A 14,266-nucleotide genomic window follows, 5' to 3' on the forward strand; every position below is an offset into this window, starting at 1 on the left:
AGGGAGCCTGAGCCCACCTGCCTGCCATTTCCCTAGCCCTTCTGCATGTCCAGTTTTCAGGAATCATGGAAAGTGCCCCTGTGGTCTGAGAGTGAGGGGCCGTATGTGTCCCTCTGACCCGGGACTCCAGGGGCAGGGACCACTGGGGTATTTGCATCGCTGCCTTTAGCTGGCTGGCTCAGGAACATGCTCCCAGAGGGGCCCGTGCTTTCCAGGTCCAGTCTCTTATACCTGAGCCCCATCCTCCCAGCCCTGATGTCTGAGTGCCCGTGGGCCCCTGGGTGTGGCCCCAGCGGCCTAGCAGGTGACCTTGGTCTGGAGTCTCCTGTATCTGGGCCTAGAAGCACTCAGAAGCACTGAGAATGGACAATGCAAAGAGGACCGTAGGCTGTCAGTCTCTCCGAGCTTTCATCCCCCACCTGTGAGGTAGGCTGTCAAACCCACCTGCCCGCCAGCCTTGGAGAGCCGTTGGGGGCACAGGGACAACAGAGGGGTCCATTCGGGCAGCCCTGGGGGACACAGGTGCCCCGGGCCAATGACCCTGTCCCCAGGGAGTCTCCAAGCCTGTAACCGGCATCCAGAGATAGGGGTGCTCAGACAGAGGCGAAGCTCCCCCACATCCTCCCAGTCTCATGTGTGTGGAGGTTTTGATGGTAACGGAGAGCAGGCAGGCAGGGGTGCTCGCATTCCAAGGAGGTGCTGGGAAAACGGGGGTTGCCCTTTGAGGAAAAATCCTTCCTGTATACCATATGGCGCAGTCATCCCCTGAAGAATCAGAGAATTAGATGTAGGAAGTAAAGAGAACACAGTTCATCGGAGGCAAGCCTTTATCGGCCCGTTACCCAGGGCAACCTGCCTAAACATAAAAAGCATAGGAGCCATCACAGACCAGAGAAAGAAATGAGAACCCAAACCAGCTCAGAACCAGAGAGGGAAACGCACAGGCCCGACAGGGCAGCTGATCGCCACCGATAGGACAGGGGGGTGTTAACGAGCTCATTAGGGAGGGATGGCTTTTTGTTTGTTATGTCCTCACCCGGGGATATTTTTCCACTGATTTTTGGAGAGAGTGGAAGAGAGAGGGAAAGACAGAGAGAAATACCTATGTGAGAGAAACTCATCAAGTGGTTGCCTCCTGCACGAGCCCCAACCAGGGCCGGGGCCTGCAACCGAGGTACGTGCCCTTGACCGGAATCGAACCCGGGACCCTTCAGTCCCCAAGCCAACCGCTCTATCCACTGAGCCAAACCGGCTAGGGCTACAGAATGATGTTTTAAAGGCACCAAAACCTTAATACGAAATTATAAAAGAACACGGGGCCATCATTTGTGTTGGGCTAGGACGGATAATAAACATATAAAAAGCTTCATTCTCACTAGTATTAGAAAAAAGACCAGTTCAGTCAGGAGCATTTAAAAGATCTTCCACCTCAATAGACGGTGCCAATGGCGCCGGGGTGACACGCGGCCTCACACCCATCACAGTGGCTCTCTGGAGAGCCATCCCATCTCCGGAGAGATCGCGGCCCCTAAATACGTCCCAGCCCTCTGCTCCGATGGACTAGCGCGCCACTTCTTGGAATCCACGGTGAGGAAGTCAGCAGAGATGCAGACAGACTCTTATAAGCAGAAGGTCATTTTCGTTTTATTTCAAATGGTAAAAAAATAAATTATTTTAAAAGGTTTTTCCCCTCTCAGGAATTTTGAATGGAGACTTTGGAGCCAAATGCCTATTTAAAAATAGAACAGAGCCCTGGAAATAACAGTTGTGTCTCCAAATGAAATGTCTGCAGCTCCCAGATCAGCCCTTGTCCAGCCCCAGCCGCACACACCGTCAGAAATCAGCAGGGTAATGCCGAAGAGCGAGGAGATGAATGAATAAAAGATGAGGTTCCTATGAGTTGAAATATTTTGCAGCCATTAAAAATGAAGTTTATGAAGAATTTGTAATGACACGGGAGAGTGCTGATGATGTGATGTTAGATGAAAAACAAAGCCGGGTACAAAATAGATGTAGATATATTGGAATCACTGCAACTTTTTAAATGTGCTTACCCACACAGAAAGGATCGGAGGAGAAAACACCCAAGCTGTACCAGTGTTCATCTCTGGCTAGTGGGGTTATGGGCATTTTCTTCTTATTTATATCTTTTATGTTCTCATAATTCTCTATAAAAATCATTAATTACTTTCAGGATGTGTGTATATGTATATACATATATATATATATACACACACACACATACACACACACACACACACACATATACATATCTCCATCCTTGCTCCCCACCCCCAAATCACAGGGGTCTCTGCACAGAAGGAACACAAACAGGATAAGAAACAGAGAGGGATACGCCAGGGCAGCCTGAGCAGAGCAGGGAGGTGGAGGCAAAAAATAAAGTTGGTGCCAGATCGCCTGGAGCCTTGAATGCCAACCCCAGCAGTTTGAACTTGACCCAGAGCCGTCTTCTGCCCAGGTTCAAAGGAGAGTGACCTGCCCCTTCTGGAAGGTTAGGGGGCTTCCTGGGGAGACCAACGTGTTGTGAGTGGCTCCAGGTACCAACCTCCTGCCTTTTCCCCACTCCCCCCAGGGAAGAGTTTCACACTGACCATCACCGTGTTCACCAACCCCACCCAAGTGGCCACCTACCACCGAGCCATCAAGGTGACTGTGGATGGACCCCGGGAGCCCAGACGTAAGTGTCCGAGCCACTGAGTCCCCTGGGAGGGGGATGGAGGGTCCAAAGGGAGAAGGGCAGCAGCTGAGGTCAGACAGATGGCACTGGGTTTTAGGAGCGCTCCGGGGGGGCGGGGATGTGGTCTCTGCTCTGCACCCCCAAACCCTCTGTGCTTGGCCTGGACTTCGGGAGGCCAGTGAGGAGGCTGGGACAGGGAGATAACAGGATCAGCGGACCCTCTCCCACGGGGTGACCGCCGTTGGGAGCCTCTGGCGAATATGGACTTGCATCGGGGCTGGAGGCCGGGCCGGTGTGCCCTGCTCCACCCAGCTTCCTTCGCCAGTAGGAAACTCTTTCTTTGAATCTGAGTCTGTGACTTACTCAGGTCGCCCAGGGGCCGGGCATGCTGACCCCTGGGCCCAGTGTCAAGGTCAGGAATGCAAATTTGATTCTGCAGATATTTATCGAGCACCTGCGGTGTGTAGGGGGCCCTGGTTCATGCATTTTAGCACCAAAGAGAGTTTGTGTTTCATTGCTTCTGCTGAAGGGCCTGGGGTTTGCAGGTTCAGATTAGGGAACTGGAGGGGCAGCGGCCACGGAGTGGGCCAGAGGCCGGTGTTCGCTGGATGAAGGAGTGAATGAGTGAGTGAGTGGATGAACGAATGAACGAATGCAACAGAGAACCAGCTGGCCATGTCTGGACTGGCTGCTCCTGAGCTCTGAGCAGAGCTCTTGTCTGGACTGCCCCGCACTCACACACGCTCGCTGGTGCATTGAGAGCCGCCCTGTCCTTGTCTTTCTTTGTAATTGTGGCCCCTTGCGGTTTAGACAACCCTCTCGTGTTTATTGCCTCATGTGAGATCCTCGTGATGTCAGAGCCAAGGGTCACCCACTCCCAGTGAGGAGAGAATTCAGGCCTGGAGACATGGAAGTCCTGGCTGGGGCCTCACACTGTCTTAGCTTCCGGGAGGCGGGAGGCGTCCAGGATCCTAGAGACAGCCTTTGATCCCAGCTCAGGAGGGAGTAAGCCTGGCAGGAGGACAAGCTCCTGGTCTCTCAGTGCCCAAGGCTCACAACGGGAGTGTGACTACCAGGGCGTGGTCAGGGGGGGGCGCCCAGGCCTGGCCTTGCGCCTCCGTTCCTGGGAATCGGGCATGGCCCATCCGGGGAAGGCTCGGAGCTGGCCCTGGAAGAGTTCCCTCCTGCCTCTCAGGACACCCTCCTGCGGCCTCCCCGGAGCTGTCAGACATGGTCATCAGGCCCACAGGCAGGCAGCTCCCAGCAGGCACTGGGTCTGGTCAGATTCCTGCTAGGGTTGGACATGGATGTGTCCGTGCCCTGGCCTTGGGCTTCATAGCTCCAACAAGTCATGTCTCCTTTTTGGCCTCAGTTTTGTCAGCGGTGAGCCGGGTCAGTGACGCCCCAGCATCTCCAGGTGATAAAGGCTGGCAAGCCCAGTGTGTCACAGGCCTTTGTGCAGACAGCAGAGTCCAAGCCAGTTTGCCTGGCTGGGGGACCTTGGGCAAGTTGCAGACCTCTCTGGGCATCAGCCGCCTCCTCCGGGAAGCGCGAGAATACCCCCCACCCTGCAGGCCTGGAGGTCAGCGCCCACAGGCGGCAGCAGAGGGAGGCTCCTTGTGAGTCACTGGATTGTGCTCTGTTATCTCTGGCACTGGGCCATCTCCCTGGGCTCCCATCACAGTCACCGTTAGGGTGGCTGCTGGACCCTCAGGCCATGGCAATAGAGGTCTAAGTTTCTGTCAAAGGAGGTGATATTCTACTCTGAGTCTCAGGGGCAGAATCAGGGTGGACAGGAGCCACAGTTGGGCTCAGTGTGACTGATGCGGCACACAGCAGTGAGCACCCAGTGTGGAGGCATGTTAGCGGGGCGTGGAGCCTGGTGGGAAGGTTCCCAGGGGCCGGGCAGCACCCGGAATCCCTCAGAGCCGTCCATGTTCAGCCCGCCCAGCCCAGAGCTGCCCACCGGCCCCCACTGAGGCCCCTGGATGAGGGTGAAGACTTGGCCTCCCCGTGCCTGCTCGTCTCTCCTGGGGTCCCCCACACCTGTGACAGCCCTTCTCGGAGTGAGCTGGTGGGGTGGGTGGCACAGGAAGAGGCAGCGAGAAGGGAAAGCCAGGCCTGGAGATAAGCTGGAGTCAGAGGCCAGGCTTGCTGACCTGAGGCAGATGGCGCCCCTCTCTGGGCCGTGGCACAGGCCAGATCAGTGGTTTTAAAGTGACTTGTTCAAATAAAACCTTAGCAAAAGCTCATTTATAGGAAAGAGCAGCCATGGGCATGGGGGCAGGCAGGCCGTTCTCCAGGTCTTCCATCCCGAGGACCTGCTGCCCTCCTCCCCCGCCCCTGCCCCTGGCCCAGCCCTCAGGCCAGGTCTCCCCAGCACCCTGGGTTCCAGTCCCAGCCTGGCCTTCTGCCTGTGACCTTCTGGGCCTCAGTTTCCCCACGGCTGGTCTCCAGCCCCCCCGAGTGCCAGGCCCTGGGCAAAGCCTCGGTTAACTGATCCTTAATGGCCCCAGGAAGAGACAGGCCAGGAGGCAAAGCCACTTGCTCAGGGTGCACCCAGGGCTCCAGCCCGGGGCTCAGGCCAGCAAGTCCCTTGGAAGGGCCTTCCCGCCTTCATGTGCGCATCTGTAAAATGGGGGCGATGTTAGCATCTCCTCTGGGGAGTTCTTGTGGGCATTAATCCGGCTTACAGCTGCCCTCCTGCAGGAAGGGTTCAGGAGCCCTCATGGTTTATGTCGGATTTTCTTTCTGGGCCTTTCTCCTGCTTTGTGCCCCCCGTGGTGGAGTGGGAGGGGAGTAGGAGCTGGTCCAGGGAGCCAAGGAGTGGAGCCTGCAGATCTCTGAGGCCGCTGTGGGTTCTGTGGCCGGGTCGTTCCCCTCCAGTGCCCTGCAGAGCGTGCCCCAGCTGCAGCCAGGTGGCCGGCTGGGCTGGAAGGCTGGCTTGGTGGCTTCCTGCCTGTGTGGCCTTGGTTTCTGAGGTTCTCGATACTGGTGTCCCTCACAGTTGCTGGGGGCTTGTTACAAGGAAGGTGGCTGAGCGGGATCCAGGATCTGGGCAGGAGGCAGGACGGCGCCTGGCGACTCCCGTGGACCACGGTTTGGGGACTGTGCGCTCCACGTCTTCCAGGCTTAGCAGGTGCTGGTACCTGAAAGGGTAGGACCCAGGTTCTTAATCCCGCCCGCGGCCGAGAGAGGGCAGCCCTGGCATCTTGCCTGTGGGCCCTTCCCAAAAATGTACATGGAAGGATTTCAACCAATATTTTCCTAGGCACCTCCCGTGAGGAGGCACTGTTCTAGAAGCTAGGACACCTCAGTGAACCCAGCAGATGGGTCTCACACACAGGGGTGGGGAGAGATGGTAAACAGCTCTGCTATCACCCTGGCAACAAGGCCCCACCTGATCTGTGCCCATTACTCCTCTGTCTTCCTTTCAGATGCCTCCTCCTCACTCTCCCCACGCTGGCCTCCTGGCAGGTCTTCGAAGTGGGTAGTCTCACTCCTGCCTCGGGGCCTTTGCACCGCTATCCCCTCTACCTGGAGCACCCCCAGATTCATGGCTCACTCCTTCCCTCCCTGAAGTCTTTCCGCAAACTTTGCAGTGAGCCCTTTGCTGATCGCCCTGTTTCAAATCACGGGCGCAGCAATCCCCCCAAACCCCCTTATACCTCCGGCTTCCATTTGAGCTCGAGCACCTTCTAAGAAGCTGTGTAGTCCACTCATCTCTTTTCTTGCTTTCTCGTCGCCCCCACTCGCGCATACGTTCCACAGGGCGAGGGTGTTTGCTCTGCTCTGTCAGGCACTTGGTATAGACCCTGGAATACAGAAATGAGCACTTCGTAGGTGCTCGATAAACACTTATGGAATAAGTGAAGTAAACGAATGATTAGCTGATTTAATTTCAGGTAACATGTAGTCCTGGGAAGAAAAGAAAGTCGGGGGTGTGGGGATGAGACATGGCAGGGTGGGGGACGGGGAGACCTCCTGAAAGGCGATATTTGAGCAGGGCCCGGAGGAGGTGAGCAGTCACTGTGGCTGCCGGAGGCTCTGGGCGGCACGGGCGGGAAGAGCTAAAGCTGCCGGTGTTGTCCTCAGCTCCAGGTGTGGGGAGGCGGAGGGATGCCCCCGGTGAGGAGAGCCAACGGCTCCTGGCCCCAGCCCCACTTTGCCTTTTAAGAAGGGGTTAACCTTAGACCTCCCTGGCTCCCTAATCAAGCCCAGGCCGCTGGAAGCCCCAGTTGCAGGCCTGGGAAGGAGAAGCTTGCCTCCCTGCCCGCTGGCCCCCCGCCAGCCACTGACCGGCTTTCATCTGCTCACAGGGGGCCGATTCACGGCAGACCACCCGGGGCCCAGCACCCGCCTGCGATTCCATGCGGTTGTTAAGAGTCGGGTGTAAATCTCCTGACAGGCCGCAGAGCGGGCCTAGGGCCTGGGTGCCCCACCCCTCGGCTGGGCAGACAGTGGCTGCTGTGTCTGGGTTGTGGCTGCACCAGAGCCTGGCCAGGCGGCCGAGTGGCTTCATCCGGGTGCCCACATTGTTCCCCACAGATGACCCTGTTCCTGTGGCCCTGCCCAGCTCCTCTGCTCCCTGCCCTCTGCCTTTGTTGGCCTCCTGGCCCACTCCGTGCCGCCGAGACAGGACACTGAGCTGGCCTCTTGCCAATCACACCTCAATGCCGGGCAACCCCCCTCTCCTCTCTTGGAGGTCTCGGGAGGCCACAACCTTAGCAGCCAAGTCACATGCAATATGCTAGGTTTGACCTTGACCACGTGCCTCCACTTTCCCATCTGCAAAATGGGATGACCGTGGCAGGATCGCACAGCAGCACACAGGCTTGGTGATGCTGGAGGGCCTGTCAGTGGTTTGAGCCCAGCTTCTGGAGGCTGACAGGCAGCCTGAGCCAGTCCTGGGTGCCGAGTGCTCCCTGTCCTCCCCACAGAGTGCTCTACTTTCCAGTCCTGGGCTCTGTCCTCAGCTCCTCCTCACTCTCAGGAGATGACCATTTTATAGGTGTGGAAACTGAGTCCCAGGAGGGAAGAGGGACTGGGAGGGATAGAGCAGGGCGTGATTGGAGCCGGCCTGTCAGCTCCTGAGAAAGTCCAACGATACTGTCATCTTCTCCCCAGGCCCAACCTCCCAGGCCTGCGGGAACCCCTCTGGCCTGAGCCTGGGCTGAGCCCTAACACTGTGTCTGGAGCCCCTGGTTTCACAGCCCAGGCTCCTTTCCTGCAGGACGGGCTCCAGAAAGAGAAGGTGGGAGGTGTTCCCGTGGGACCTGAAGCGTCACTGACCTTCTCCAGGCTGTTTCTCACCTTAAATAGGGGCAGTGGTAGACCTCCGGGTGGGACGATGCAGTGTCACCTGCTCAGACACGGGCGTAGAGGAAGCACCTAGAAGCGCACTGCTCTTCCCGTCCACCGCTGGCCACTGCTCCCGGCCTGCAGAGGGGCTGGGGCTCCTGCCGGGAGGAGGCCTTCCTGGAGCAGCAGCTCCGGGGCTGAGCCCCAAAGGACAGGAACGCGTTCCTGGCCGGGGCTGTCCTGAGCTGTGGAGGCAGAGAAAACTCGAGAAACACCCCCACGGTGGCAGCAGCAGGAGGTGGTGGTAGGTGGGCCCTGGGGCAAGCAACCCTGCCTTCTCATTCTGGGGTCCCAGTGTGGCCAGTGGCTGATCCCTACAATCTTAAGTCAGAGACTTCCCGAGCTAGAGGGGCTCCGGAGCAGCCTGTGCAGGGGAAACGGAGGCACCGCGGAGAGCCCCGCCTGCTCCCACTGTGGGCAGCCACATGAAAGAGGCCTGTTCTGCAGCCCCATCTCCTTCCCTGGGGCACCGGACGTTCCTTCTGCTCCCAACATGAAGGCCGGCCCCGCGGCGCTGAGACTCTCCGGCACCCTGGCCATGCGGAGCCGCCCCGGCTTCCCTCTGCCCCGCCCTGCAGCCTTCCACGGCAGCAAGGAAGCAATTCCCCACGTGCGGCTAACATCCCCTCCTCCAGCAAGTCTGCCCGATGTGAGGGCAGAACTCGCGTGGTGGGAACATGCGCTCGGGGGCCAGAGTACCTGGTCTCTCTCCCAGACCAAACACTGAGCACCGGTCTCGCCGTGAGGCCTCAGTGGCCCCATCTGTGCAATGGAAGCAGAAAGGAAAGTGTCGAGTGAAAGAGCACTTGGAGTTCTTGGGTTCTGGACGACAGGGCTGGCTCTGCTGTCCTAGCGTTGTGTCCCAGACACAGAGATGCGACTTACCCGGCCTTGGTGTCCTGTTCTAACGTGCGAGCGATCGCCCTGCCTCCCCTGGAACAAGTCGGGGTAGAAGTTCCGGGCGCGATGGCGGGTGTTCGTGTGGGTGGGGAGCGTTCACAGAACTTGTTTGGCCAGCGCCACAGCCTGGGAGGGTGTCATGATGGGGACACTGCGGCTCGGGGTGGGGGAAAGGGAGTGTGACTTTAGTGAGGCCACCAGGCTGCCAGCAGCAGGGCCCAGCCTCGAACCCCGGCCTGCTGTGAACCCCGCCCTCCTCCTGCTGGGCCACAGAGTAACTGTAAACACTGGGACACAGTGTGACTCGGAAGGAAGCGGGGCTTCAGTCGCCCGTGAGGCTCATAACAAGGCCTGAGGTTTTGCACCAGCTTCTGTGTAGCCCCATTGGCTCACGTCAGGCGTGTGGCTGAGACACCGGATCCTGTGCACCCAACTGCTGTCAGGTCCACCTGCAGCCTCCAGGTCCGCCCGCCGCTTCCTGCCTTGAGATGGTTCTGAATCCATTCGTCCCCCAGTTGTCCACTTCGCGGCTGCCATCTTCGGCGTTTCTTTCCCCCAGGGCTGAGGCTGGGCCCTTTGGCACTCGCCTGGAAACCACGTTAACCAGTTCTTGGTGGCTGAGCCTACTCTACTAACCAGATAATGAAGCTTTGAACTTGGAGGGTACAAGCTGGCAGCCCTTGGGCAGGACACATCCTACAAAGTGATCAGTTTGGCGCCTTTTTTGGGGGGTTCAGTATTGAATTAATTGCCAACATATAAAATATGGGAGATTTCCTATAAAAACAGGTTTACGGTTTCAGAAGCTCTGGCAACACTGAGCCCATATCCCACCCCACGCCCCCCCACACACACACCATCAGAGCGCCCGTCAGCTGTACTCGATGGTGACTAACCCCCTTACAAGGCACATCCTCTCTGGTCTGCCCCCGTCCCCTGTGCCTCGGTTACCTGACTTGCCAGCCCCCATAGGCATCTGCACTTTGGGCCCTGGCTCCAGCTGAGCTCACCCCCAACCCACATTGTCCCATTGTTACCAAGAGTCCTAGGAGGCAGCAGCGGGGCCCTGCCTGGAGGCCGAGGGGTTTCATTCCAGCTGCCGAGTGTCCCCTGGGCTCCAGGCCTGGGGCCTCGGAGGAGGAGGAAGTGGGTTCCCTGGCTCTTGGTGTCTTGCTGAGCCCAGCGTGGCTCCCAGGACTCCTGCTCCATTTCTGCGGGCTCTCGGAGGCCCGTGTGGGCGTGCGGCAGGGTGTGTAGAGAGCACAGGGTCTGGGGTCCCGGAACCCATCGCATCCCTGTTTTGAAAACCAGCAGTGAGGCCCCTGGCTCAGCCTCTGACTCTCGCCCCTCATTCTCAATGGTGGTCGGCACTTCCCCCCAAAGATGCCATTTTCCAGGCCTCGGGAAGGATGGTGAGGATTCTGTTTCAACTCCCACCTACTTCTCTCTTCTTCTCTCCCTGTCAGTCTAGAAAGTTCCGCGCATCACTGCAGCCCCAAGAACTCAGGCAGGCCTTGCCCTCTCCCGGGGCTCCTCCCCGCATTCTTTTCCAAGGGATCCAGGGACGCCGTCCCCCGTCCTCACTCTGTGACCTCCGTGAGCCACAGTTTCTCTTGCCTGTGAGAGGAGGAAGGGCCCCGCCTGCCTGGCACCTCCCGCGGCGTCGCTGGAGCAGGATGGGCAGCCTCCTGGCTGGCTGAGCACCAGAGCCCAGGAATGCTGAGCCCTCTGCCCGGACAAACCCCCGACGCGGTGTGAACGGGGTCGTGCCTGGGAGCATCGCCCGTGCGGGGATCATGCAGGAAATTGGGAAACTACCTGAGTGTCCACCTGAGAAGATGGGCTGAGTAAACTCAGTGCCCAGTGCATGTGAGCAGCGGGCGCGAGGGACACCCACTGGCATAGCGGACAGTCCTCCTCGGGCTCCTTGCGGGAGCTCTGTTGTTGTCTGGGGGCTGGCTTCTCCTCCCCATTTCACGGGTCAGAAAGCTGAGGCGGCGCTCCAGGGTGCGCTACCAGAAAGGCAAATGACGGAATGGCACGGCCAGGCTGAGCCCATTCAGGGAAGTTCCACAAGAAACTTGCTCTGTGTTGCCATGGGTGTGAAACGGAGGCTGGAAGGAAAGACCCCACACGGGGACTTCTGGGGAGGGGCTTAGGGGGGCCCCCAGGAGCCACGGCCCTGTCTGCAATGCTTTTATTTTTGTAGACGTTCGTGTGCTGCTTGTGAAATGTAAAGTGAGTCATTGAGGAGCAGTGTGTGTGTGTGTGTGTGTGTGTGGCCTGTAAGCTCCGTGTCTCCCGAGGACCCTGAGGGAGGCTCTGCTGGCTGCACGAGGCAGGGGCACGGCCACCGTGAGCCTGCAGCACCCTCGGGCCTGGGAGCGGAGGCTGGGCTCCTCCTGTAGGGGCCGTGGAAGAAGGTGACGGGAAATGCTGGCACTTCCTCCAGGTGCCGTGCCCCAGGCCAGGTGCTCTGGTCCCTGTCCCCACCTTCCCGTCAGAAGCACCCACGGCCTTTGCTCCCTGTCCTGGCGATCGCCTCCCTCTGTCTGAGGCCTGACAGGAGACGGCCTGTGGGTCCCGAGTGACTCAGGGCGGGAGGGAGTGGCAGTCTCATCCCAGGGCCGCCTCCCAGGGGTGGGGTGGGGCCTGGGGCGCTGGGAGGCAGAAGATGGCAGCTCTCCTGGTTCTCTTCCTGATCCCCACGGGAGCCTTGCCCAGGCCTGTGGCCTCAGTTTCCCCTCCTGCCAGACAGTGTGCTGTGGAGGGTGAGGTATGAGAATGGGTAGCCCTGCTCAAGAAGGCAGGTAGGCCCTTGTGGCCACCCCAGGCCAGCACCCAGGGCCGTTTTCTGCAGAAAGTCCGTGGAGAGCCCGAGGAGGAGGCTGCTAGACTAAGGGTCTCGTGCAGAAGCCGAGCTTAGACCTCGGGGAGAACATCCCGGCGGAGGAGGCATTTCTGTCTCGCCGAGACTCTCGGGGACCGGCTGCTGACGGGCTCCCCTTGCTCTGCAGGGCACCGGCAGAAGCTGGAGGACCAGACCAAGGCGTTCCCCGACCGCTTCGGCGACCTGGACCGGGTGCGCATGCGGGTGACCCCGAGCATGCCCAGCCCCCGCGGCTCGCTCAGCACCACAAGCCACTTCAACAGCCAGGCCCAGACCCCCATCCAAGGTACGGCACGGGCGGGGGGAGGGGGACCAGGACCTGGCCGTGGTCCCGGGGCTCCAGGCCAGAAGCCCGTCCGGAGGCCGTTCACTGCCCGTGTGGTGCTCTGGCCGAGGCCCTGCGTGCGTTCGCAGAGCCCACATTTATCGACTCCCACCACACGCCATGCCAGTGCCTGGCCCCAGGATCAGCTCGGAATCCCTGGGGAAATGGGGTTACTCTCCTAGTGCACCCTTTAAAACTGGGGTATGACTCGTCCAAGGAGCCTGTGGCAGACGTGTCCCTGCTGGAGACACCTCCCTCCAAGCTCAGCTTTCTCATTGGAGAGTGGGGTGCCTCTGCCCAAAGCTGGGGTGACATACAAGTGCTGTTACTGCCCTCAAAGTTTGTAAACGGTAAGGGACGTTGCAGCCCTGGAGAGATACACAGCATCTCCTGGGAAAGGTCCCGTGGCCCAGGGACCCTACCAAACAGAAAGGAGGAGAAAGGCCTCTGGGCCAAGGCCCCCAAAGGGGTCTCTGTCCCCACTGCCTGGTGGATGCAGCAGGCACCCTCAGAGCTAGGTCTCAGGCAGGACTTCCGAGCAGACAGTGCCTGGCACGGAACAGGTGCTCAGTAAACGCCTGGATGATGCACAGTCGCTCTTCTCCAGGCCCTGTCAGCAGTGGGCTGGACACGGGAGGCCGTGTGCACAGCCGCACGCAGCGGCGGCACTGAGCGGAGGCAGGAGGGCTGGCCGTCGCCATGCACCGAGGCTGTCGTTCTCTCTCGGTCCTCCAGGGCCCGGTTAGAACCCACCTGGCAGATCGGTGATGGTGGCAGACTTGACGTGGCCCCGTAGCATAAAGAGAAGGCCCTCCCGTCTGGCCTGAGAAGCTGGGCCTTGGTGAGGTGGGGAGGGGCCCCAGGTCCAGCCGCTCCGAGCCTCAGGGCTAGCGAGTTTGAGGGCAGCTCTGGGGCAGGGAAGGAAGGGCGGGGTGTGGCGCTGCAGGGCGGAGGCCTGACCTCAGGAGGCGGTGGGAGGTGCTCTGCACTCGGGCTCATGCCCACCCCTGCCCGGAGCTGTCTGTGCTCCTGTCTCCTTCAGCGTCTGTCGGGGTACAGTAGCCTAACACTCCAGGCCTTACCCTGCCAGGGGCAGAACTGGGGCCCAGTGGGGGCTTGGGGCCCAGCCAGGGAGCCCCAGAATCCAGCAGGTGGGGGTGAATAGAGCCTACCTGTCCAGCAGCTCCCACAGTTGTGTGGACATGGCTGGGGAATCGGTGCCTTAGGCTCCCCACCCTCTGTCCAGCCCCAAAGGGCCGGGTCTAGCCAGGCAGCAGGTAGAGCTCCTGCCTCCACTTTGAGGCTGGGAGGAGAGGTGGGGCCCGTGTGGATGCAGCTGACCCAGTCCTTCCCCTTCTGCTGCACCCGAGGCAGGGCGCCCCCGCCCCTCCCTGACCACCCACAGCACTGGGCTCAGGCCGCCTATGTGGCCCTTCAACCCAGCCAGAACGCCCCCTCCCAGGCCTGGCCCCTTTGGCGTGAGCGGAAGGGCTCTTGACAACCAGGACAGGGAAGGGGTATGAACTTTGCAATCAGATGGGCCGGGCCTGGGACTCTGCCTCTGCCAGGCACTGGCTGTGTGTTCCTAGGCTAGTCCCTTCACCTCTCTGAGCTCAGCTTTCTCACCTGCAAAATGGGAAGAAGGAGGTACCTGCCTCAGAGGTGCGTTGGCAGGGCTGGATTGCGGGCCCTCTCACCGGCCCTCCCCTTCTGGTGGGGCCAGCCTCTGCCTTCACACTCCATCCTGGGGATCCCCTCAGGACACCCCACCACCACTTCTCTTGGTGCCTGTTAATAGCTTTGACCCCCGGCTTTGGTCACTGGCAAGCAGTGCCCAGGCCCCATCCCCTCTATACCCCAGCCCCAGGCCCCCCCAGCTGTGGCCGCCCACAATGGGGGCTTCTAACAGCTCAAAGGGCTCATTCAGCCACCACGCAGCAGCTGGGGCAATTTGGAGAAGAAAATAAACATTTCCTTCCAGTGTTGGGATTGGCTGCTCGACAGCCAGCCAGCTCCGGTTTCCTGGGGCTACTGGGCTGGGAGGGGCTGGGGGGGCAGGAGCCTCAGGGGTCCCAAGGGCAGACACTTCCTC

The 14,266-nt window shown here is 59.8% G+C and overlaps 1 protein-coding gene across 1 annotated transcript in view; it reads left to right on the forward strand.

Moving 5' to 3' along the window:
* Window positions 1-14,266, forward strand: part of RUNX3 (runt related transcription factor 3) — a 190,588-nt gene that overhangs the window by 151,622 nt on the left and 24,700 nt on the right. Inside the window, exons 3-4 of the mRNA XM_015557194.1 lie at window positions 2,594-2,698; window positions 11,977-12,135. Coding sequence (XP_015412680.1) covers window positions 2,594-2,698; window positions 11,977-12,135 — 264 coding nt within the window. The remainder of the gene's footprint in view (window positions 1-2,593; window positions 2,699-11,976; window positions 12,136-14,266) is intronic.

The sequence above is a fragment of the Myotis davidii genome, unplaced genomic scaffold, assembly GCF_000327345.1.
Source record: "Myotis davidii unplaced genomic scaffold, ASM32734v1 scaffold149, whole genome shotgun sequence".
Classification (NCBI taxonomy): Eukaryota; Metazoa; Chordata; class Mammalia; order Chiroptera; family Vespertilionidae; genus Myotis; species Myotis davidii.